Below are 23,276 nucleotides of genomic sequence, written 5' to 3' on the forward strand. Positions count from 1 at the left end.
TCCTCAAAAATTAAAAAAAAAAAAAAGAGAGGAGCTAGGAGGCCATTTTGAGAGAAGACCACGTTGTTGCATGAGAGAGGCCGGGTGGAGGAGAGAAGAGGCAGCCAAGATGGTGGAGTGCTGAAGGAGAAGCCAGTTTGTGCAGAGTTTGTGCAGAGAGAAGGAGATGGGGAACAGAGGTGAATAAGGCTGGTGGGGCCTTTGATTCTAGGAAAACCCTGATGTGTCAGTAGCTTTGTGAGCGCTGAATGAGTGGGTTTTGGTGCCCGTGTGTGTGTTTTTACTCGTTGGCCAGTACGAGTCTAGAATAAAACGGAGTTCTTGGCTCCGTTTGTCTCATTATGATCTATCCAAATCTAATGAGAACCTGCATGGGCCGGGTGGCTGTGACAGCAGCTGCGACTACTGGCTTTACACACAGATGTGCTTTTCTCCAAGCTCCAATATCGGGAAAAAAAAATAAGTTCATCTAAATTTCTGAACAAAACACCCACTACCTGCTATACAAAACTTGAGAATCACTTAGATCAGGGGTCCCCAAACTTTTTACACAGGGAGCCAATTCACTGTCCCTCAGACCGTTGGAGGGCCGGACTATAAAAAAAACTATGGCCTGACCAGGCGGTGGCACAGTGGATAGAGTGTCGAACTGGGATGCAGAGGACCCAGGTTCAAGACCCCGAGGTCACTAGCTTGAGCGCGGGCTCATCTGGCTTGAGCAAAAAGCTCACCAGCTTGGACTCAAGGTCGCTGTAATTAGCAAGCAGTTACTCGGTGTGCTGAAGGCCCACAGTCAAGGCACATATGAGAAAGCAATCAATGAACAACAAAGGAGTCGCAACGAAAACTGATGATTGATGTTTCTCATCTCTCTCCGTTCTTGTCTGTCTGTCCCTATTTATCCCTCTCTCTGACTCTCTGTCTGTCTCTGTAAAAATAACACAAAAACACCCACAAAAACTATGAACAAATCCCTATGCACGCTACACATATCTTATTTTAAAGTAAAAAAACAAAACGGGAACAAATACAATATTTAAAATAAAGAACAAGTAAATTTAAATCAACAAACTGACCAGTATTTCAATGGGAACTATGGGCTTGCTTTTGGCTAATGAGATGGTCAATGTCCGGTTCCATATTTGTCACTGCTAGCTGTAACAAGTGATATGACGCGCTTCCGGAGCCGTGATGTGTGCATTCCCGTGTCACCGGAAGTAGTACTGTACGTGAGTGACGCTGCACTTTGCGGCACCGCCACATACAGTGCTGCTCTCACTGACCACCAATGAAAGAGGTGCCCCTTCCGGAAGTGCAGTGGGGGCCGGATAAATGGCCTCAGGGGGCCGCATGCAGCCTGCGGGCCATAGTTTGGGGACCTCTGACTTAGATTCTGTCTATAATCCGTTACTATCCAAACACAGGGCCCTAACAGATAATCAGTGAAGGATTCTTAAGCACAAATACAAACTTATAAAACAAATTAAGGCATGTGCAAGTGGTTTAAAATATATCACAAGATTTCTTTAAATAAAATATTCTATTAGAATATGAAAGCACAACTTACACCCATATATTCCAAACAATTCTGTGGTGCAAAACATGACAGTGTGTGCTTGTGTTTTCAGATCCCTATAAGGGGGAACCACCCTGGGTATCAATCCAGAGGGGGACAAAATAAGGAAAATTCCGGCGGTACAAGAACAAACAGGTCATCTGGTTTAAGCAAAGCTCACCAGCTTGGACACAAGGTCGCTGGCTTGAGCAAGGGGTTACTCGGTCTGCTGAAGGACCGTGGTCAAGGCACATATGAGAAAGCAATCAATGAACAACTAAGGTGTCGCAACGAAAAACCGATGACTCATGCTTCTCATCTCTCTCCATTCCTGTCTGTCTGTCCCTATCAGTCCCTCTCTCTGTCTCTGTCACAAGAAAAAAAAAGAACAAGCAGAGTGAAAAACCATGAACATGCAGTTCTCAGCACCTGATGACAACAGCTTCCACTGTGCTATTACCTTCACCCATAGCCCTCTCCGCTGGGTGTTCCAGAGACTCGGCTGCTCCAGTCTCTGGTAGGAGAGCCAGTCATTTTTTAATGAAGCTAAGGTCTGACCTATTGCATTGAATTTAAGATGCCACTGTTTATAAGGCACTTATGTATCAATAAGACAAAATTCTGCCTGACCAGGCAGTGGTGCAGAAGATAGAGCACTGGACTGGGTCACAAAGGTTCAAAACCTTGAGGTTGTTGGCTTGAGCGTGAGCTCACTAGCTTGAGCCCAAGGTCACTGGCTTGAGCAAGGGGTCAATCACTCTGCTGGAGCCCCTGGTCGCTGGCTTGAGCAAGGGGTCAATTGCTCTGCTGGAGCCCCTGGTCAAGGGACATATGAGAAAGCAATCAATGAACAACTAAGGTGCTACAACAAATAATTGATGCTTCTCATCTCTCTCCCTTCCTAACTGTCTGCTCCTATCTGTCCCATCGCCAAAAAAAAAAAAAAAAAAAAAAATGCTAGTAAGTATAAGATATCCCAACCTCAGTAATGTCAAAATGAACTCATGAACTGCAATAGAAACTACTGTGTGCCTGACCTGTGGTGGCGCAGTAGATAAAGCATCAACCTGGAGTGCTGAGGTTGCTGGTTCGAGACCCCAGGCTTGCCTGGTCAAAGCACATACAAGAACCAATTATGCTTCCTGCTCCTCCTCCCCCCTGCCTTTCTCTCTCCTCTATCTAAAGTCAATAAATATAGAGCGTCAGCCTGGTGTGCAGGAGTCCCAGGTTCGATTCCCAGCCAGGGAACACAGGAGAAGCGCCCATCTGCTTCTCCACCCCTCCCCCTCTCCTTCCTCTCTGTCTCTCTTTTCCCCTACTGTAGCCAAGGCTCTATTGGAGCAGTTTGCCTGGGCGCTGAGGATGGCTCTGTGGCCTCTGTCTCAGGCGCTAGAATGGCTCTGGTTGCAACAGAGTGATGCCCCAAGATGGGCAGAGCATCGCCCCCTGGTGGGCATGCCAGGTGGATCCTGGTCGGGCGCATGCGGGAGTCTGTCTGACTGCCTCCCCGTTTCCAGTTTCAGAAAAGTACAAAAAATAAATAAATAAATAAATAAATAAATAAAATAAAATCAATAAATAAAAAATCTTAAAAAAAACAAAAACAAAAAACCCAGTGTCCACATACCACCAACACTGGCAGACATTGCAGACAGCTTAGCTGTGTAGGTCCCACCTAAGTAACTACCAAACTTCCCATTCCCAGGAAAATCTCCAAGTGCACTGCTTGCCATCAAAGGTAACTTGACTTAGTGGAGAGCCACGATGAATAACGTTTTGGGGATTTTTAACCCTCATTTTCATGTCCATTATTTCTAAGTAATTAGCTCAGAAGTCTATCCAGAGCAACCAGATTTTAATGAACTATATTTCTAATGGGAAAAAAACTAACACATAATATTTACACTACATCTACCTACCTTCACTTTGCCTGAAAGAGAAAAAAACTGGAAACCAATAAAATGTGCTGTTTGCCTAAATTCAGACTGTCAGAAAATCTAACAGAATCTAATGGGAATTATCTATCATTCACTAGCTTCCAACATGTCCCCTAAGAATCCTTGTCCCAAAGCCACTTGCTTGACTGGATTCCCATTAAACATTCTCATGGTTCCCTACGTACTTCCCCTTCTCAGTAATTAGTAGATCCACTGAATGAACAGACAAATGAAAGAATTAAAGAACAACATAACACAGGCATTCCATGCCTAAGGATGAAGTTGGTTCCCAAGAAATTCCTGAAAATCTTGAGATTCCTATAGAGCACTATCTTCCAAGTGTCACTGTCTCCCAGTTCATTAGTGCCCTTCTCTTGCACATAAATTCCATTATGTATGTATGCTTATGTATTAGAAGGTCCATAAACTTGTCTATTAAAATACTCTACTATGAAGAGGACAGACTGGTTCCTGTTACACAACATACATAGTAAATAATTTGCTCTGTAAATACTCTTAGGACATCTCCCAACAGGATCAAACTGACAAGCACACCACTTTGTTGTTGACTTAAAAATTTAAACCAACTAACCTCCAGCAGCAGCAAGTACTATCCTTGGCCCCTTATAATGTGTGGTTATATAATCCACTAAGTCCTTACGATTTATAGATCTGTAAATGGAATAAGAAAGGCAACATTAAAAGAAAATTAAAAAGCACAGATAATCACACAATATACCAAAAATTTAGACCTTAAAGGAAATCTAAGTAAACTATAATCAGAAAAAGGATACTGGCAGCAATTATCAAAGAATTTCAACTTTTTTATACCATCACTTGTTTATTTCAGCAGTTAGGAGACCAGACACCTGGGAGTTAGGTGGGGCCAACTATAACTACAATCTGAATCAGATTATCAGGAGGGAAGAATTACTTTTCCAAACACACTTTTTGAATGTTTATGAATGTTAATTTTCACACCTCATAAATTTTTCTCAAAAAAATGGGGGAACACAGGGAGTATAAAAAGGGACACGGGGTGAGGGGTGGAGGGAGGTGTACTCAGTGGGACACCTGAATCCATGTAAACACCATAAATTAAAAATTAATTAAAAAATTTTAAAAATGCAAAAAAAAGTCTGAGAATTATACCTACTTGATATTTTCAGTTGGCCCCAAAATTGTCCGTCCAAGGGCAGTATTTTGATAAGCTGTGGCATGAAGATAATCAAAAACAACTTCTTGTAAATTGGTTTCAACTTCCTGCATCTCTCTAAGTATTACTCCACGTTCACGTTCAATCTCTGCTTCTCCCAATGTGCTATTTTGTATTATATCAGCAAGAATTTCTACAGCTAATTGAAAATAAAACATAAGAAACACTAAGAATTTTAATTTTAACTATTAAAATCTAGTAAGCTAACATTAGAAACCATGATACCATCATTCAGTACTGACTAAATGATTAAACTCTAAAGATACAAATTTTTCTATACATTCAATATATCTGTAAGAACAATATTAAAATTTTTAAAAATGTAAAATAAAAACCCCTGTAGTATACAAGACCTCGGAGAAAGATGCTCAACCTGCCAGAGGTCCCATGACACTTACTGACTCTACCTACAACCACTTCAACAATGCCATGACCTGCCTGACCAGGCTGTGGCGCAGTCAATAGAGTGTCGGACTGGGACGCAGAGAACCCAGGTTTGAAACCCCAAGGTCGCCGGCTGGAGCGTGGGCTCACTGGCTTGAGTGCGGGATCATAAACACAACCCCATGGTAGCTGGCTTGAGCAAGGGGTCGCTCACTCTGCTGTAGCCCTCTGGTCAAGGCACACATGAGAAAGCAATCAAAGAACTAAGGAGTTGCAACGAAGAACTGATGCTTCTCATCTCTCCCCCTTCCCGTCTGTCTGTCCCTATCTGTCCTTCTCCCTGACTATCAAAAAAAAAATGCCATGACCATCTGCATATGTGTAAATTGTATGAAAATTACAAAGTAGAACATAAGCCATCAGTCAGAATATCTAACTATGTACAGAGTTAATTTCACCCAAGTATTTACTGTCCAAGTTCCCACAGCAATAAGGCTGCAACATAAACAACCAACAGGTGTCCCCAAACTAAAGCCCACGGGCCACATGCGGCCCCCTGAGGCCATTTACCCGGCCCCCCGCCGCACTTCTGGAAGGGGCACCTCTCTCATTGGTGGTCAGTGAGAGGAGCACTGTATGTGGCGGCCCTCCAACGGTCTGAGGGACAGTGAACTGGCCCCCTGTGTAAAAAGTTTGGGGACCCCTGATTCTAAACCATGCACCCAATGAACCACTTGCAGAATTGATGTCCTCACAAATATTCTTCTCCACTTAACATGGGGATGTCTATTCCCACCCACCTGGTCAATGCTGGCTAAATTCTTACCATTACCAAAGTCACTGATAAATGATGACCTAACAAAGCTGGAACAATTAACATTTGAAGAAAAGGATAGGTACCCCAAGAGATATGTATAATTATCAAAGAATTAAAAGCGACCTTTGGGAAAAACTGATGAAATTCTCAACTATTTATTTATACAAATATGACCCTAATTTGCAAAATGTCAAAAATAATCTGACAGGTATCATACCATGCTATTAAGCAATTTTATCAGGAAAATTACATACCTGTTCAAAAAATAAAAACCTAACATATTAAGAATTAGTACATATCAATACTTACAATCTAAATCTCAGTAAATATAACACATAATCTTTAGTTTCTTTTTCCTTACTTTACTATAAACTTTTGTTATTTTAAGTTCACTTTAAGAGGCTTCGTCCCAGACACATTTATGTTCAAATACTAAGCACTTCCGGTAAGTAACTACTTCTGTAGGCTACCAAAATATATTGCTGGAGTAAGCTGGGGCTAGATGATGACCAATGGAAAAAATTATCTATAAAACCAAATAAAATCCATCTGTCCAGAGAAGAGAAACAGAGGCCAAGATGGGTAAAGAAGGGCCCAGTGTCCGATGGGAAGACACGTTACACCCCGTATAGGACTGGAAGTTTAGGTGGGCACTTGTCACAGTGAAGAGCTCATCATGCATAGTTTTTATGATTCAATCACAATCTTCCTTAGTTCTTTTTAATGTATATTTAATACTGTATATGTCAGTATTACAATACGTATATTTAACTTATAAATATACCTGTATTGAGAATATATATATAATCAAGTCTCTTACAGATAAAGATGGGTGATCATAAGTTTAGAAACCATTAGTCTAAAAAAATCTAATTATTACCTCATACACAAGGTTTCACCAGACTGAGGATAAAAACTCAAGCCAACCCCCAAAGAGAGAGCGGCTTCAGACAGTACTTCCAGTGTGAACGCCTCAGAGAGCCACCTGCTGTTCCCCGCCCTTGGAAGGGGCTGTCCTTCCCAGCCAGAAGCCAGGAAGGGAAAAACTGTCTTCCACCTTCTCTCTCTCTTCCTCTCTCTAGCCCATTTTTGCTTTCCCTCCTGTTCTTTGTGTAAAAAAAGGTATATATATGGCTAAGAAAGAACTTTCAAAGGAGCCTGGCCTAGCTCTTTGTTCTCAGTCTCTAGTCCTAGGGCAAAAACTGTTTCTAAAGAAATCATTACAGCCTGACCAGGCGGTGGCACAGTAGATAGAGCGTCGGACTGGGATGCAGAGGACACAATTTCAAGACCCCAAGGTCGCCAGTTTGACCGCGGGCTCATCTGGTTTGAGCAGAAAGCTCACTACCTTGGACCAAAGGTCGCTGGCTCGAGCAAGGGGTTACTCAGTCAAGGCACATATGAGAAAGCAATCAATGAACAACTAAGGTGTCCCAACAGCAACAAAAAACTGATGATTGATGCTTCTCATCTCTCTCCGTTTCTGTCTGTCTGTCCCTGTCTATTCCTCTCTCTGACTCTCTGTCCTTGTAAAAAAAAAATAAAGAAAGGCCCTGGCCAGTTGGCTCAGTGGTACAGCGTTGGCCTGGTGTGCAGGAGTCCCGGGTTAGATTCCCGGCCAGGGCACACAGGAGAAGCGCGCATCTGCTTCTCCACTCCTCCCCCTCTCCTTCCTCTCTGTCTCTCTCTTCCCTTCCTGCAGCCAGGACTCCATTGGAACAAAGTTGGCCCAGGAGCTGAGGATGGCTCCATGGCCTCTGCCTCAGGTGCTAAAATGGCTCTGGTTGAAACGGAGCAACACTCCAGATGGGCAGAGCATCGCCCCCTGGTGGGCATGCTGGGTGGATCCCAGTCGGGCGCATGCAAGAGTCTGTCTGACTGCCTCCCCGTTTCCAGCTTCAGAAAAATACACACACACACACACACACACACAGAATATATATATATATATATATATATATATATATATATATATATATATATATATATAAATACATACACACAAAAAAATAAAAATAAAAAATAAAGAAAGAAAGAAATCATTACAGCCTGACCAAGCGGTTGCACAGTGGATAGAGCATCAAACTGGGATGCACTGGACCAAGGTTGTGAAACATTAAGGTCGCCAGCTTGAGCACTAGCTCATTCAGCTTGAGTACAGGGTCACTGGCTAGAGCATGGCATCATAGACAATAACACATGGTCACTGGATTGAGCCCAAAGTCTCTGGCTTGAGCAAGGGGTCACTCACTCTGCTGTAGCCCCCTAGTCAAGGCACATATAAGAAAGCAATCAATGAACAACTAAGTTGCCACAACAAAAAAATTGATGCTTCTCATCTCTCTCCCTTCCTGTCTATCTGTCCCCTCTCTCTCTCTCTCTGTAACAAAAACAAAAACAAAAAAATCCCCTGAAAACATTAAACTCTTAGAAGAAAACATTGGCAGTAAGCTCTGTGACATAGGTCTTAGTAATGATTTTTTTTAAGCCTTACCAGGCAGTGGTGCAGTGGATAGAGCTTCGCCTGGGATGCTGAGGACCCAGTTTCAAAATCCCAAGGTCGTCAGCTTGAATGTGGGCTCACTAGCTTGAACGTGGGGTCACAGACATGACCTCAAGTTTTCTGGCTTGAGCAAGGGGCCACTCGCTCTGCCGGAGCCCCCCAGTCAAGGCATATTGAGAAAGTAATCAATGAACAACTAAGATAACACAACAAAGAACTGATATTTCTCATTTCTCTACCTTCCAGCCTGTCTGTCCCTCCCCCCCGTCTCCATCTCTCTCACTTAAAAAAAAAAAAAAAAAGCAATGCTTTTTTAAAAATCTGACAGCAAAACCAAAAATAAACAAGTAGGACTACTTCAAACTAAAAAGTTTCTGCACACCAAAAGAAACCAACAAAAGGCAACCTACTGAATAAGAGAAAATATATGCAAATTACATAACTGATAAGGAGCTAATATCCAAAATATATTTTAAAAACTCATAAAACTCAACAACAGGAAAACAATTTAATTAAAAACCAAAGATTGGAATATACATTTTTCCAAAGAAGAATACATATGACCAACAGGTCCATGAAAGATGTTCAACATCAGTAATCATCAGGGAAATGCGAATCAAAATCAGAATGATATCACCTTACACATGTCAGAAGTTACTATAAAAAAGATAAGAGCGGCCCTGGCCGGTTGGCTCAGCGGTTGGCTCAGCGGTAGAGCGTCGGCCTGGTGTGCGGGGGACCCGGGTTCGATTCCCAGCCAGGGCACATAGGAGAAGCGCCCATTTGCTTCTCCACCCCCACCCCCTTCTTCCTCTCTGTCTCTCTCTTCCCCTCCCGCAGCCAAGGCTCCATTGGAGCAAAGATGGCCCGGGCGCTGGGGATGGCTCCTTGGCCTCTGCCCCAGGCGCTGGAGTGGCTCTGGTCGCAGCAGAGCGACGCCCCAGAGGGGCAGAGCGTCGCCCCCTGGTGGGCAGAGCTTCGCCCCTGGTGGGCGTGCCGGGTGGATCCCGGTCGGGCGCATGCGGGAGTCTGTCTGACTGTCTCTCCCCGTTTCCAGCTTCAGAAAAATACAAAAAAAAAAAAAAAAAGACAAGAGCCCTGGCCAGTCGGCCTGGCGTGCAGAAGTCCCGGGTTCGATTCCCGGCCAGGGCACACAGGAGAAGCGCCCATCTACTTCTCCACCCCTCCCCCTCTCCTTCCTCTCTGTTTCTCTTCCCCTTCCGCAGCCAAGGCTCCATTGGAGCAAAGATGGCCCAGGCGCTGGGGATGGCTCCTTGGCCTCTGCCCCAGGCGCTAGAGTGGCTCTGGTCGCAACAGAGTGACACCCCGGAGGGGCAGAGCATCGCCTCTGGTGGGTGTGCCGGGTAGATCCCGGTCGGGCGCATGCAGGAGTCTGTCTGACTGTCTCTCCCCGTTTCTAGCTTCAGAAAAATACAAAAAAAAAAAAAAAAAAAAAAAAAGACAAGAAATAACAAGTGATGGTGAGGATACAGAGAAAAGAGAGTCCTTGTGCACTGTTAGTGAGAGTGTTAAATTAACTGGGGCAGCCATTGTGGAAAACAATATTGCAATTCCACAAAGTACTAAAAACAGAATTACCATATGATCCAGCAATTCTACTTCTGGGTATTCATCCAAAGAAAACAAAAACACTAACTCATGAAGACATATGCACCCTAATGTGCATTGCCCCATTTACACTTGACAAGATATGGAAACAACCTATGTGTTAATCGAGGAATGAATAAGTTATTCAACCATAAAAAAGAAGGAAATCTTACCATTTGCAATGACATGGATAAACCTGAGGACATTATGCTAAGTGAATTAGTCAGACAAAGACAAATACCATATATCTCTTATATGTGGAATACAACACAACAAACCAAACACAAACACAAACAACCCACCTTCAGAGACACAGAAAACAGGTTGGTGGTTGCCAGAGATGGAGGGGAGGAGAAATGGGAGAGCTGTTTCTGTTGTTTTTAGTTTAAATGACTACTAAAAAGAAATAAATTAATGGAAAGGAAGGTAAGAAAAAAAACACAATCCAGGATGAGGACCCAGGATGTACAAATGCAATAAAAAAGTAAGAAAGCTTTGTCAAAAACAAAGCCTAGCAGTCAGTAGATATAAAACTTGCTCGGACTTTATGCTCTAGGACAGGGGTCTCAAACTTGTGGCCCGTGGGCCGCGTGCGGCCTGCCGAACAATTTTGTGTGGCCCACAGACTAATCCATGAACTACAGTTTCTGGTCGTTTTGTGACACTGAAAAGTGTTGCGTAACAGTTGCCTTTTGTAGACCTAGTGTGGCCCGCCGAACGGCTGTGATCTTGCTCTGCGGCCCACATGCTGAGTTGAGTTTGAGACCCCTGCTCTAGGACAAGCTCTGATTCTCTTCACCTGAAATACTTGGGTTATCTTATATTTAAAAATGGGCTACTGAGAAGACAAGATGGCGCTGGAGTAGGTGGACATACCAACTTCCACCTCCCAGAACCAAAGTGGATTACAAACTAATTTTAAGAACCATCATCTGGAAAAACTAAACTAAGAGACTCTTCAACCAAGGAACACTGAAGAAGCCACACCGAGACTGGTAGGAAAAGCAGAAACGCAGAGAGGGCTGCCCAGCTCCCTGGAGCAAACGGCAGCCGAAAGAGGCTTGCGTGGCGGGAAGTGAGTTTAACAGAGAGGGGAAGGTCCTGAGTCCCAGGAACAAAGCCCCAGCCTGCAGCCCCAGAGCCTAGAAGAGGCATATGGACAGTATTTAGCTGGAAACAAGACAGGATACTGTTTGTGAGAAAAAGACTGATTTCTCAGACCCAGGATTTTTCTTAAAAGGACCACGCAGAAAACCTCTCTCACAACCACTCACCCAGGGCTCCAGGGGACGGGGAGAGAGGAGAGGACCGGAGTAGCAGGAAGAGAGTGTAATCTAGGAGACACAGGTAGAAACATTTTGAGAGACAGCCACCCTAACCCCTGGGATGAGTCACTCCCCAAATCTGAAGTGAATATTTCCCCTGGAAACAGCAATACCAGCAAAGGGAAGCAGGACACCAGCCAAACAAGCTCTCCCGCGGCACTCAGAGCAGAGTTGCTTAGAAGGAGGGAGATTTCGGGGCTACAGTAGTGAGTCTTAGGGTCTGAGCTGCAGTGCCCCCACCCACACGGCTGAGGGCTAGCTTGAGGGCAGGCAACAGAGGGATGCGGAAGCGCGGTTCTCTCGGCAAGGGCGGAAGCCGGCTGGCCACCACTAAGGCCCAAGTGTGAGCTCAGTCTTGACTGGTTGGGGAGGAGGGGACATGCAAAAGTGGTCAAGCCCAGCTGCGGGCCATCTGCAATCCAGACTGCGGGGGAAGGGCAGGAGCCCCGGAAGGGGCGGAGACCCACCCTTGAGCAAGGGCGCAGGAGCACAGCCTTGCCCCGCCGGAACCGAGGCTTGTGGCCTGACATGGGAGCTGGCTCCTCCCGCGGGGGTGGAGCCAAAAGCCCAGAACAGGCGGAGTCCCGCTACTGAACATGGGCATGCAGTCCCACCCGGCCTGTGGAGCCAAGGCTTGCAGCCGTCCCACGAGCGGAAATCCTGCAGGGGCAGGGCAAAAGCCAGTAATCAGGTGGAGACCCGCAGCTGAGCAAAGGTGCTCACCACTGACCTCAGGGCAGAGCATAACGCCACCTGCGGGGGCAGGGAGAAGGCCAAGGCCACCAAGGCTTGTACACCTGAGCACGAGATCACAGCCACTGCCGTGAAGGAGAGGCGGAAACCCCAGCAACAGCCCCAGTGAGCTGGCACTGGCAATGCCCATTCCCAAACGCCCTAGGCAGCAACAGCAGAGGGGGGTGGGGGGGGGCCTGCAGACAGACCACACCTAGGGAACACAGAGGCCACACCCAGTGGACTAGAGTGGCCAAAACCTTCTTTTACACAGACAAAATGGGAAGGCAGAGAAATGTAACACAAATGAATAAGAGAAATCCCAAGAAAAAGACCTAAATGCGTCAGATATAACCAAATTACCAGATGCAGAGTTTAAAATAACAACAGTTAGGATGCTCAAAGATATTAGAACAATAATAGATGGTCATTACAAACATCTAAATAAAGAAATAGCAAGTATAAAAAAGAATATTGAAATATTAAAAAAGAATCAGTCGGAGATGACAAATACAATATCAGAAATGAAGAACACAATGGAAGGAATTAAAAGCAGGATGGATGAAGCTGAGAATCAAATCAGCGAGTTAGAGGACAAGATAAATAAAGGCATGGAAGCAGAGCAGAAAAAAGAAAAGAGACTCAAAAAGTCTGAAGAAATTCTAAGAGAGCTCTGTGACAACATGAAGAGAAATAACATCAGCATCATAGGGGTTCCTGAAGAAGAGAAAGAACAAGGGATAGAGACTTTGTTCAAACATACCATAGCTGAAAACTTCCCTCAATTAAGGCAGGAAAACATCTCACATGTTCAAGAAGCACAGAGAACTCCATTAAAGAGAAACCCAAAGAAATCTACACCAAGATACATCATAATTAAAATACCAAAGCTAAGTGATAAAGAGAAAATATTAAAAGCTGCTAGAGAAAAAAAGACTATCACCTGCAAAGGAGCCCCCATAAGGATGACATCCGACTTCGCAACAGAAACACTTAAGGCCAGAAGGGAATGGCAAGAAATATTCAAAGTAATGCACAACAAGAGCCTACAACCAAGACTATTTTATCCAGCAAGGCTATCATTTAAAATTGAAGGAGAAATAAAAAGCTTTCCAGACAAAAAAAAAACTCAAGGAATTCACTACAACCAAACCAAGGCTACAAGAAATGCTAAGGGGCCTTTTGTAAATAGATCAAAGGGGCAAAAGAATATAGCAAAAGAGGAATACAGTTTAAAGAATAAAATGCCAATAAAAAACTACATATCAATAATAACCTTAAATGTAAATGGATTAAATGATCTGATCAATAGACATAGGGTAGCTGTGTGGATAAGAAAACAGGACCCGCCCTGGCCGGTTGGCTCAGCGGTAGAGCGTCGGCCTAACGTGCGGAGGACCCGGGTTCGATTCCCGGCCAGGGCACACAGGAGAAGCACCCATTTGCTTCTCCACCCCTCCGCCGCGCCTTCCTCTCTGTCTCTCTCTTCCCCTCCCGCAGCCAAGACTCCATTGGAGCAATGGCCCGGGCGCTGGGGATGGCTCTGTGGCCTCTGCCCCAGGCGCTAGAGTGGCTCTGGTCGCAACATGGCGATGCCCAGGATGGGCAGAGCATCGCCCCCTGGTGGGCAGAGCGTCGCCCCATGGTGGGCGTGCCGGGTGGATCCCGGTCAGGCGCATGCGGAAGTCTGTCTGACTGTCTCTCCCTGTTTCCAGCTTCAGAAAAATGCAAAAAAAAAAAAAAGAAAGAAAACAGGACCCATACATATGCTGTCTACAAGAGACACACCTTAAAACAAAAGATGCACACAGACAGAAGATAAAAGGATGGAAAAAAATATTTCACGCAAATGGAAATGAAAAAAAAAGCAGGGGTAGCAATACTTATGTCAGACAAAATGGACTTTAAAACAAAAACTATAGTAAGAGATAAAGAAGGTCACTACATCATGATAAAGGGAGTAATCCAACAGAAAGCTATAACTGTTATAAATATCTACGTACCTAATATAGGAGCACCTAAATATATAAAGCAGACTTTGATGGATTTAAAGGGCGAGATCAACAGCAATACTATAATAGTAGGGGATTTCAATACCCCACTAATATCACTAGATAGATCCTCAAGAAAGAAAATTAACAAAGAAACAGCAGACTTATAGGACATACTAGATCAACTTGATTTAATAGATATCTTCAGAACCTTTCACCCTAAAGCAGCAGAATACATATTCTTTTCAAGTGCTCATGGTACATTCTCTAGGATAGACAACATGTTAGGGCACAAAAGCAGTCTCAATAAATTTAAGAAGATTGAAATCATATCGAGCACTTTCTCTGATCACATGAAACTAGAAATCAACCACAACAGAAAAACTGAAAAATACTCAAACTTTTGGAAACTAAATAGCATGTTATTAAATAATGAATGGGTTAACAATGAGATCAAAGAAGAAATTAAAAAATGCCTAGAAACAAACGATAATGAGCATACATCAAGTCAAAATTTATGGGACACAGCAAAAGCAGTCCTGAGTGGGAAGTTCATAGCATTACAGGCATACCTAAAGAAGCTAGAAAAAGCTCAAATAAAAAACTTGACCCTGCATCTAAAAGAATTAGAAAAAGAACAGCAAGTAAAGCCCAGAGCTAGTAGAAGGAAGGAAATAATAAAGATCAGAGCAGAAATAAATGACATAGAGGCTAAAGAAACAATACAGAGGATCAATGAAACCAGGAGCTGGTTCTTTGAAAAGGTAAACAAGATCAATGAACCTTTAACCAGACTGACCAAGAAAAAAAGAGGACTCAAATAAAATTGGAAATGAGAGTGGAGAAATCACAACTGACACAACAGAAATACAAAATATTGTAAGAAAATACTATGGAGAACTGTACGCCAAAAAACTAGACAACCTAGATGAAATGGACAAATTCCTTGAAACATACAATCTTCCAAAAATTAATCTGGAAGAATCAGAAAACCTAAACAGACCAATTACAACAAATCAGATTGAAACAGTTATCAAAAAGCTCGCAAAAAAGAAAAGTTCTGGGCCTGATGGCTTCACAAATGAATTCTACCAAATATTCAAAGAAGAACTAACTCCTATCCTTCTCAAGCTATTTCAAAAAATTCAAGAGGAAGAAAGACTTCCAAGCTCCTTTTATGAGGAGAGTATATTTTTGATTCCAAAACCAGGCAGACAACACAAATTAAGAAAATTAGAGGCCAGGCCCTGGCCGGTTGGCTCAGTGGTAGAGCGTCGGCCTGGCATGCAGAAGTCCCGGGTTCAATTCCTGGCCAGGGCACACAGGAGAAGGGCCCATCTGTTTCTCCACCCCTCCCCGTCTCCTTCCTCTCTGTCTCTCTCTTCCCCTCCCACAGCAAGGCTCCATTGGAGCAAAGATGGCCCAGGCGCTGGGGATGGCTCCTTGGCCTCTGCCCCAGGCTCTAGAGTGGCTCTGGTCGCAGCAGAGCATCGCCCCCTGGTGGGCATGCCGGGTGGATCCCGGTCGGGCGCATGCGGGAGTCTGTCTGACTGTCTCTCCCCGTTTCCAGCTTCAGAAAAATACAAAAAAGAAAAAAAAAGAAAATCAGAGGCCAATATCCCTGGTAAATTTAGATGCTATAATCCTCAACAAAATATTAGCACACCAGATCCAGCAATATATGAAAAAAATCATACACCATGATCAAGTGGGATTTATTCTTGGGAGGCAAGGCTGATACAATATTTGCAAATCAATCAATGTGATCCTTCACATAAACAAAAGGAAGGTGAAAAACCACATGATAATTTCAATAGATGCAGAAAAAGCATTTGATAAAATTCAGCACCCATTCATGATCAAAACTCTCAGCAAAGACGGAATACAGGGAACATACCTCAACATGATAAAGACCATCTATGACAAACCCATCAGCCAACATCATAGTGAATGGGCAAAAATTAAAAGCAATCCCCTTAAGATCAGGAACAAGGCAGGGGTGCCCCCTTTCACCACTCTTATTCAACACAGTTCTGAAAGTCCTAGCCACAGCAATCAGACAACAAGAAGAAATAAAAGGCATCCAAATTGGAAAAGAAGAAGTAAAACTATCATTATTTGCAGATGATATGATATTGTATATAGAAAACCCTAAAGTCTCAGTCAAAAAACTACTAGACCTGATAAATGAATTCAGCAAGGTAGCAAGATATAAAATTAATACTCAGAAATCAGAGGCATTTTTATATACTAACAATGAACTGTCAGAAAGAGAAATTAAGGAAGCAATCCCCTTCACCATTGCACCAAAAAAATAAAGTTCCTAGGAATAAATTTAACCAGGGAGAGTAAAGACTTGTACTCAGAAAATTATAAAACATTGATAAATCAGGGAAGATACAAACAAGTGGAAGCATATATACCAGGGGTCCCCAAACTACAGCCCCCTGAGGCAATTCATCCGGCCCCCGCTGCACTTCTGGAAGGGGCACCTCTTTCATTGGTGGTCAGTGAGAGGAGCATATTGACCATCTCATTAGCCAAAAGCAGGCCCATAGTTCCCATTGAAATACTGGTCAGTTTGTTGATTTAAATTTACTTGTTCTTTATTTTAAATATTGTATTTGTTACCGTTTTGTTTTTTTTACTTTAAAATAAGATATGTGCAGTGTGCATAGGGATTTTTTTATATAGTTTTTTTTATAGTCCGGCCCTCCAACGGTCTGAGGGACAGTGAACTGGCCCCCTGTGTAAAAAGTTTGGGGACCCCTGATATATACTGTGCTCATGGTTAGGAAGAATAAACATCATTAAAATGTCTATATTACCCAAAGCAATTTATAAATTCAATGCAATACCGATTAAAATATCAATGACTTAATTCAAAGATATAGACCACATATTCCAAAAATTTATATGGAACCAAAAGAGAACATGAATAGCCTCAGCAATCTTGCAAAGGAAGAATAAAGTGGGAGGTATCACACTTCCAATATCAAGTTATACTACAGGCCATTGTACTCAAAACAGCCTGGTACTGGTATAAGAACAGGCATACAGATCAATGGAACAGAACAGAGAACCCAGAAATAAACCCACACCTTTATGGACAACTGATATTTGACAAAGGAGGTAAGAGGATACATTGGAGTAAAGACAGCCTCTTCAATGAATGGTGTTGGGAGAATTGGACAGCTACCTGCAAAAAAATGAAACTAGACCACCAACTTACACCATTCACAAAAATAAACTCAAAATGGATAAAAGACTTAAATGTAAGCCGTAAAACCATAAGCATCTTAGAAGAAAACATAGGCAGTAAGCTCTCTGACATCTCTCACAGCAATATTTCCTGATTTATCTCCACGGGCAAGTGAAATAAAAGACAGAATAAACAAATGGGACTATATCAAACTAAAAAGCTTCTGCACAGCTAAAGACAATAAGAACAGAATAAAAAGACAAACTACACAATGGAAGAATATATTTGACATACGTCTGATAAGGGTTTAATAACCAAAATTTATAAAGAACTTGCAAAACTCAATACTAGGAAGACAAAAAACCCAATCAAAAAATGGACACAAGAGGCCCTGGCCGGTTGGCTCAGCGGTAAAGCATCGGCCTGGCGTGCAGGAGTCCCGGGTTCGATTTCTGGCCAGGGCACACAGGAGAAGCGCCCATCTGCTTCTCTACCCCTCCACCTCTCCCTCCTCTCTGTCCCTCTCTACCCCTCCCGCAGCCAGGGCTCCATTGGAGCAAAGTTGGCCTGGTGCTGGGGATGGCTCTATGGTCTCTGCCTCAGGCGCTAGAATGGCTCTGATTGTGGCAGAGCATCGCCCCCTGGTGGGCATGCCGGGTGGATCCTGGTCGGGCGCATGCGGGAGTCTGTCTGACTGCCTCCCCATTTCCAGCTTCAGAAAAATACAAAAAAAAAAAATGGGCACAAGAAATGAATAGACACTTCTCCAAAGAGGACATACAGATGGCCAAGAGGCATATGAAAAAATGCTCAACATCACTAATCATTAGAGAAATGCAAATTAAAACCACAATGAGATATCACTTCACACCAGTCAGAATGGCGCTCATCAACAAAACAACACAGAATAAGTGCTGGCGAGGATGTGGAGAAAAGGGAACTCTCCTGCACTGCTGGTGGGAATGCAGACTGGTGCAGCCACTATGGAAAACAGTATGGAGATTCCTCAAAAAACTGAAAATTGAACTGCCTTTTGACCCAGCTATCCCACTTTTAGGAATATACCCCAAGAACACCATAGCACTGTTTGAAAAGAAGAAATGCACCCCCATGCTTATGGCAGCATTGTTCACGGTAGCAAAGATCTGGAAACAGCCCAAGTGTCCGTCAGTGGACGAGTGGATTAAAAAGCTTTGGCACATATATACTATGGAATATTACTCAGCCATAAGAAATGATGACATCGGATAATTTACAACAACATAGATGGAACTTGATAACATTATACTGAGCGAAATAAGTAAATCAGAAAAAACTAAGAACTATATGATTCCATACATATGTGGGACATAAAGATGAGACTTAGAGACATGAACAAGAGTGTGGGGGTTACGGGGTGGGGAGGAGAGGGACGGGGTTGGGGGAGGGGTGGGCACAAAGAAAACCAGTTAGAAGGTGACAGAAGACAATTGGACTTTGGGTGATGGGAATGCAGCATAATCAAATGTCAAAATAACCTAGAGATGTTTTCTCTGAACCTATGTACCCTGATTTATCAATGTCACCCCATTAAAATTAATTTTAAAAAAACTTGCTCGGATTTATAGAAATGAAAATTTCAGATAACAGGATAAAGAGTGAGGGAAAAGAATAAGCGGCAATAAATAAATAAATATAAACAATGATAAGTGTTTCACTACAGCCCTGGCTGGTAACTCAGTTGGTTAGAGCCTCCAACTCGTTTTTCAACCTCCAGTCCACAGAACGGTAAGCCAGAAATTTCATGCTGGTCTGCAAAAGGGTTAACCGCCCTGATGTTGTATGAAGATTATTGACTCAATGATCTTAGTTGAATTCGCTATGCTCAGGGTGATTATTGCCTTCGTGGTCCCTGAAATAATTCTATTTTCACAGGTCACCAAATGTAAAAAGGTTGAAAACTGTATCGTCCTGATACACAAAGGTTGTGGGTTTGATTCCTGGTCAGGGCACATACAAGAACCAACCAGTAAGTGCACAAAATAAGTGGAACAATCATCAACATTTTTCTCTTTCTTCCTCTCTCTCTCTAAAATCAATTTTAAAAAATGTTTCACTACACAGGAATGGCTCTGGAGGAAGTATTTTTGAATCAGTATTAGGGCTTGATTTGGATAAGTGTTGCAGCCTATAAATATTTGATATCATTTATCATATTGGGAGAAAAAAATTGTCCACATTCTGGGGGTTACCTTTCACAACAGACATAATAAAAACAGTACTAAATTATTTAACTCTTGTGAAAATTAGATATCTGCAATATAACTACAATAACAACAATACCTCTTGGCAAATCTTTAGAAAATGCTTTGGCATAATACACAGTCTGCTCTCTGGAGGTATAGGCATTGAGGTGAGCACCCATGTTTTCAATTTCCAGTTCCAGGTCTAACTGGGATCTCTTTCTGGTGCCCTGAAATAAATGGGGACAAACATTGGTGATACCTGCCTTCATCCCTCATCCGCTCTAAACACTTCAGACAATGAGTATGTGGACATAGGTCTACATCAGTTTCATGCATGGACCACATTTTGTCTCTGGGATACATTAGGCTTTAGAAATCGTGACAAATTTTCAGATGACCCTTATATCCCAAGAGAAAATCTTTGTTTCAATTCTACAGAGCAGTTATAATTAATTATTTCATATAATTATTCTAGAAAAAAAAGATTAAAAATAATAATAAAGCATGCTATACTATTGTAGCATGTTCTTCTTGCCTTAGAATGAGATTTTGTGCTGTCTCTTAAGAAAGTATATTTTTACAAACAAGTCTGACAACTTGCCTTGAAAGCCATATGCTCCAGAAAGTGAGCCGTTCCATTGTTCTTCTCATTTTCATATCGACTTCCAGCATCAATCCAGAGCCCAACCTTCAGGTGACCAAGGACAGTAAAGTAAAGCATCGTTGTCTCTTTTGGGAAAATGGTAGTGGCGGGAGGGGGCAAGCTCCTTCTTTTCTCTGACAAATGGTTTCTAATCTTAACACTAAAATGTTCTTGACTTTAGCAGATTGATAGTACTATATTCCTATGAACTATGAGATTTAAAAATTTTGGTCATCCAGGCTCTGCTGGATGCTTCACCAAGAACCCAGATTCTTAGTCAAACTCGCACACAGCCACTAACTACTCTAGTGTAAGAACATCAGAGATTGTCAAATATAAGTTCAAATCCTGGTTCTGTCATGTATTAGCTGTGTGACCTAGGACAAAGCCATTTAACTTTTCTGAACCTGTTCCTCAATTATTAAAAGGGTGTGTTGCCTGACTGGGCGGTGGCACAGTGGATAGAGCGTCGGACTGGGATGCAGAGGACCCAGGTTTGAGACCCCCAGGTCGCCAGCTTGAGTGCAGGCTCATCTGGTTTGAGCAAAAGCTCACCAGCTTGAGCCCAAAGTCGCTGGCTCGAGCAAGGGGTTACTCGGTCTGCTGAAGGCCTGTGATCAAGGCACATATGGGAAGGCAATCAATGAACAACTAAGGTGTTGCAATGCGCAACGAAAAACTGATTGATGCTTCTCATCTCTCCGTTCCTGTCTGTTTGTCCCTGTCTATCCTTCTCTCTGACTCTCTCTCTGCCTCTGTATTAAAAAAAAAAAAAAAAAAAAAAGTGTGACAATGCCTCATCCAAAGAACTGCTTTAAAGATCAAATAAGACAACATAGTATGTAAAGAGTTGGCACTGAGGAGCCCCGCAAATGTAACTCTTTCATTACTATCAACATTACTAACAATAATTCATAAGGTAACAGACTAGAAGAACCGATGCAGAAACTTAAACAGGGTACACATGCACCCAGCACTGAAGTATCATTGGAAGAACACGAGTGAAAATCACCCGTCAAGGCAAAATAACTGCCACAATCTTTCAACCACCTGCCAACTAAAGCGCTTAGATAAAAACCAACAATTCGCTCCCTCCTTGCGAGGAGTCCCTCAGACAGTGGCTGCCTGGTCACTTACTGTGCACGTTGAGAGCCCAGAATCTTCAGAGGCCACGCGCAGTCCATTCTCCAGTCGTGTCACTCGTGTTTCAGGAACATTCAGCACAATTTGTGCCGCAGCCTGTGTGCTTCTCCACCTGTTCCCTCCGAAATATGACTGGTTGGAGGTGGAGGGGAGGGAGGGGGAAACCAAAACACATCATTATTCTGACAGTCCACGTTGACTGAAAACTCTTATCTCAAAGACTCTCACTCTCCCCCTACGTTTTGTAGCACTGGGATCCAGCCCTCTGCCTGGTCCAGCAGCCTTCTTTCCTCGACCAACCCTCTCTCTTCTAAAGCCAAAACCCTGCCTACAAACGCCCTTCCCTGAGGGAAGAGGAGTACTTCCAGTCACTATCCAAGGGGAAACTGCTTTTATTTTAATACCTCTCGTAGGTATGTTCGATATTCATTATAGAGCGAACAAGCAGGAGGGAAAAAGCCAAAAACGGGAGAGAAAACAGATATAAAATACTGTACACAGCATAGAAATGAGACGTTCCAGAAGAGCAAAACGTTTCAGAAAGGGAGAAGACAGGAGGGCAGAAGCCCAGGGCACGCTCGGACCCAGCGACCGGCCGCTGGGGGGCTGCCTTCCCTCCACGCGTGCGTGCGCGTCCCGGGGGCCGCCTTCCCTCCACGCGTGCGTGCGCGTCCCGGGGGCCGCCTTCCCTCCACGCGTGCGTGCGCGTCCCGGGGGCCGCCTTCCCTCCACGCGTGCGCACCTCCTCCACGCGTGCGTGCGCGTCCCGGGCGGCCGCCTCCCCTCCACGCGTGTGCGCGTCCCGGGGGCTGCCTTCCCTCCACGCGCGTGCGCGTCCCGGGGGGCGCAGGGGAGAAACGCGCGGGCTCCGGGACGCGAAGTTCAGGCTCGGGCAGAAACCCTCTCGCTTCTGCCCTCCGCTTCGCCGCCGCTAAGTCTCTCTTTGCAATGACTCCGGCCACAGGGTGGCGGGGCGGCAACCGGGGTCGCGCGCCCCGAGGCCCAATACCGCCTCGCCCGGCGAAGGTGCGCGTCCCGGAGAGGAGGGTCCGGCCGGGTGGCACCCAGACGAGCGGAAGACAACTCACCCGTCCGGCAGCGCCTCCGACAAGGAATCTCTCGGTGAAACTCCAGAGCCGCGACCGCGACGAGAAAAGCTGCACTGCTCGGGCCGCCGCCGCCATCTTTGCTGGGCGCTGGGTGAGGATGTGCTTCCGAGGTCGTGACCTGGGAGGCTCAGAGGAGAGAGGGGGCACCACCTTGTGGCCGTGGTGGGAATGACACTCCTCGAAGAGGTGGAAGGGACCGACCTGGGTATGGTACTGAGTGAGGGGTCTACTCCAGATAATATGCTTTAGGGAATCGGTAGAGCCCTGTATCATCAGCTACTTCAATCCCCCACGGCGTGCAAGGGGCAAATGAGAAATTAAAGGTAACCTGGTGCAACATCTGTAAGGCCAGGAGCCATGGCTGTCACTATCAAAGCAGCCGCCTGGCCCATGCAGGTTCCCATTGGATTCGGGCGATGGTAAATGGCGGAGTCAGAGGATGGGGGGTCATCCTATTTATTGGTGTCTCATCAAGACAGGCAAACCACAAAAGAGGACAAGGGAAAAGCAGAAAACCAGCTTTTCCCATGAAGGGCAAGGGATCAGGGAAGCCCCTGCAATCGTGATAGCAGGAACTGAGTGAGCAAGCTCCTGGTCTGTCCCACTTTATAGTGTAGAAAACCAAAATCCCTTAATCCAATATACAAACAAGGAAGTCTCCGACACAAAGTCACCTATCCAAGGCATAATTGGATTCCTCATGAGAGTGCACCACCCAGATCATACAATCAGTCAAGGGTGTGGGGAAAAGCTTAGTCTTAAAACCAAACCTTAGGCTACAACGACCTGGCCTGCTTATAGCCTGTCCCCCACACCCAATATAAATCACAAGCGAGCAAACATATATATCATATTTACAAACTTATTTGACCAACAATATCCCTTT

General features: G+C 44.2%; 1 protein-coding gene and 1 non-coding gene across 2 annotated transcripts in view; one reads left to right on the forward strand and one right to left on the reverse strand.

Moving 5' to 3' along the window:
* PMPCB (peptidase, mitochondrial processing subunit beta) overlaps nt 1-22,504 on the reverse strand; it is a 30,278-nt gene extending 7,774 nt beyond the window's left edge. The window contains exons 1-6 of the mRNA XM_066353909.1: nt 22,370-22,504; nt 21,276-21,413; nt 20,097-20,183; nt 19,593-19,722; nt 4,649-4,847; nt 4,085-4,164 (exon numbers count right to left, since the gene is read on the reverse strand). Coding sequence (XP_066210006.1) covers nt 4,085-4,164; nt 4,649-4,847; nt 19,593-19,722; nt 20,097-20,183; nt 21,276-21,413; nt 22,370-22,465 — 730 coding nt within the window. The 5' untranslated portion in view covers nt 22,466-22,504. The remainder of the gene's footprint in view (nt 1-4,084; nt 4,165-4,648; nt 4,848-19,592; nt 19,723-20,096; nt 20,184-21,275; nt 21,414-22,369) is intronic.
* TRNAV-AAC (transfer RNA valine (anticodon AAC)) lies at nt 13,426-13,501 on the forward strand. Its single transcript has one exon. It is a non-coding gene; the product is annotated as a tRNA-Val (tRNA).
* Nucleotides 22,505-23,276: the final 772 nt, after the last annotated feature.

The sequence above is a fragment of the Saccopteryx leptura genome, chromosome 12, assembly GCF_036850995.1.
Source record: "Saccopteryx leptura isolate mSacLep1 chromosome 12, mSacLep1_pri_phased_curated, whole genome shotgun sequence".
NCBI lineage: Eukaryota > Metazoa > Chordata > Mammalia > Chiroptera > Emballonuridae > Saccopteryx > Saccopteryx leptura.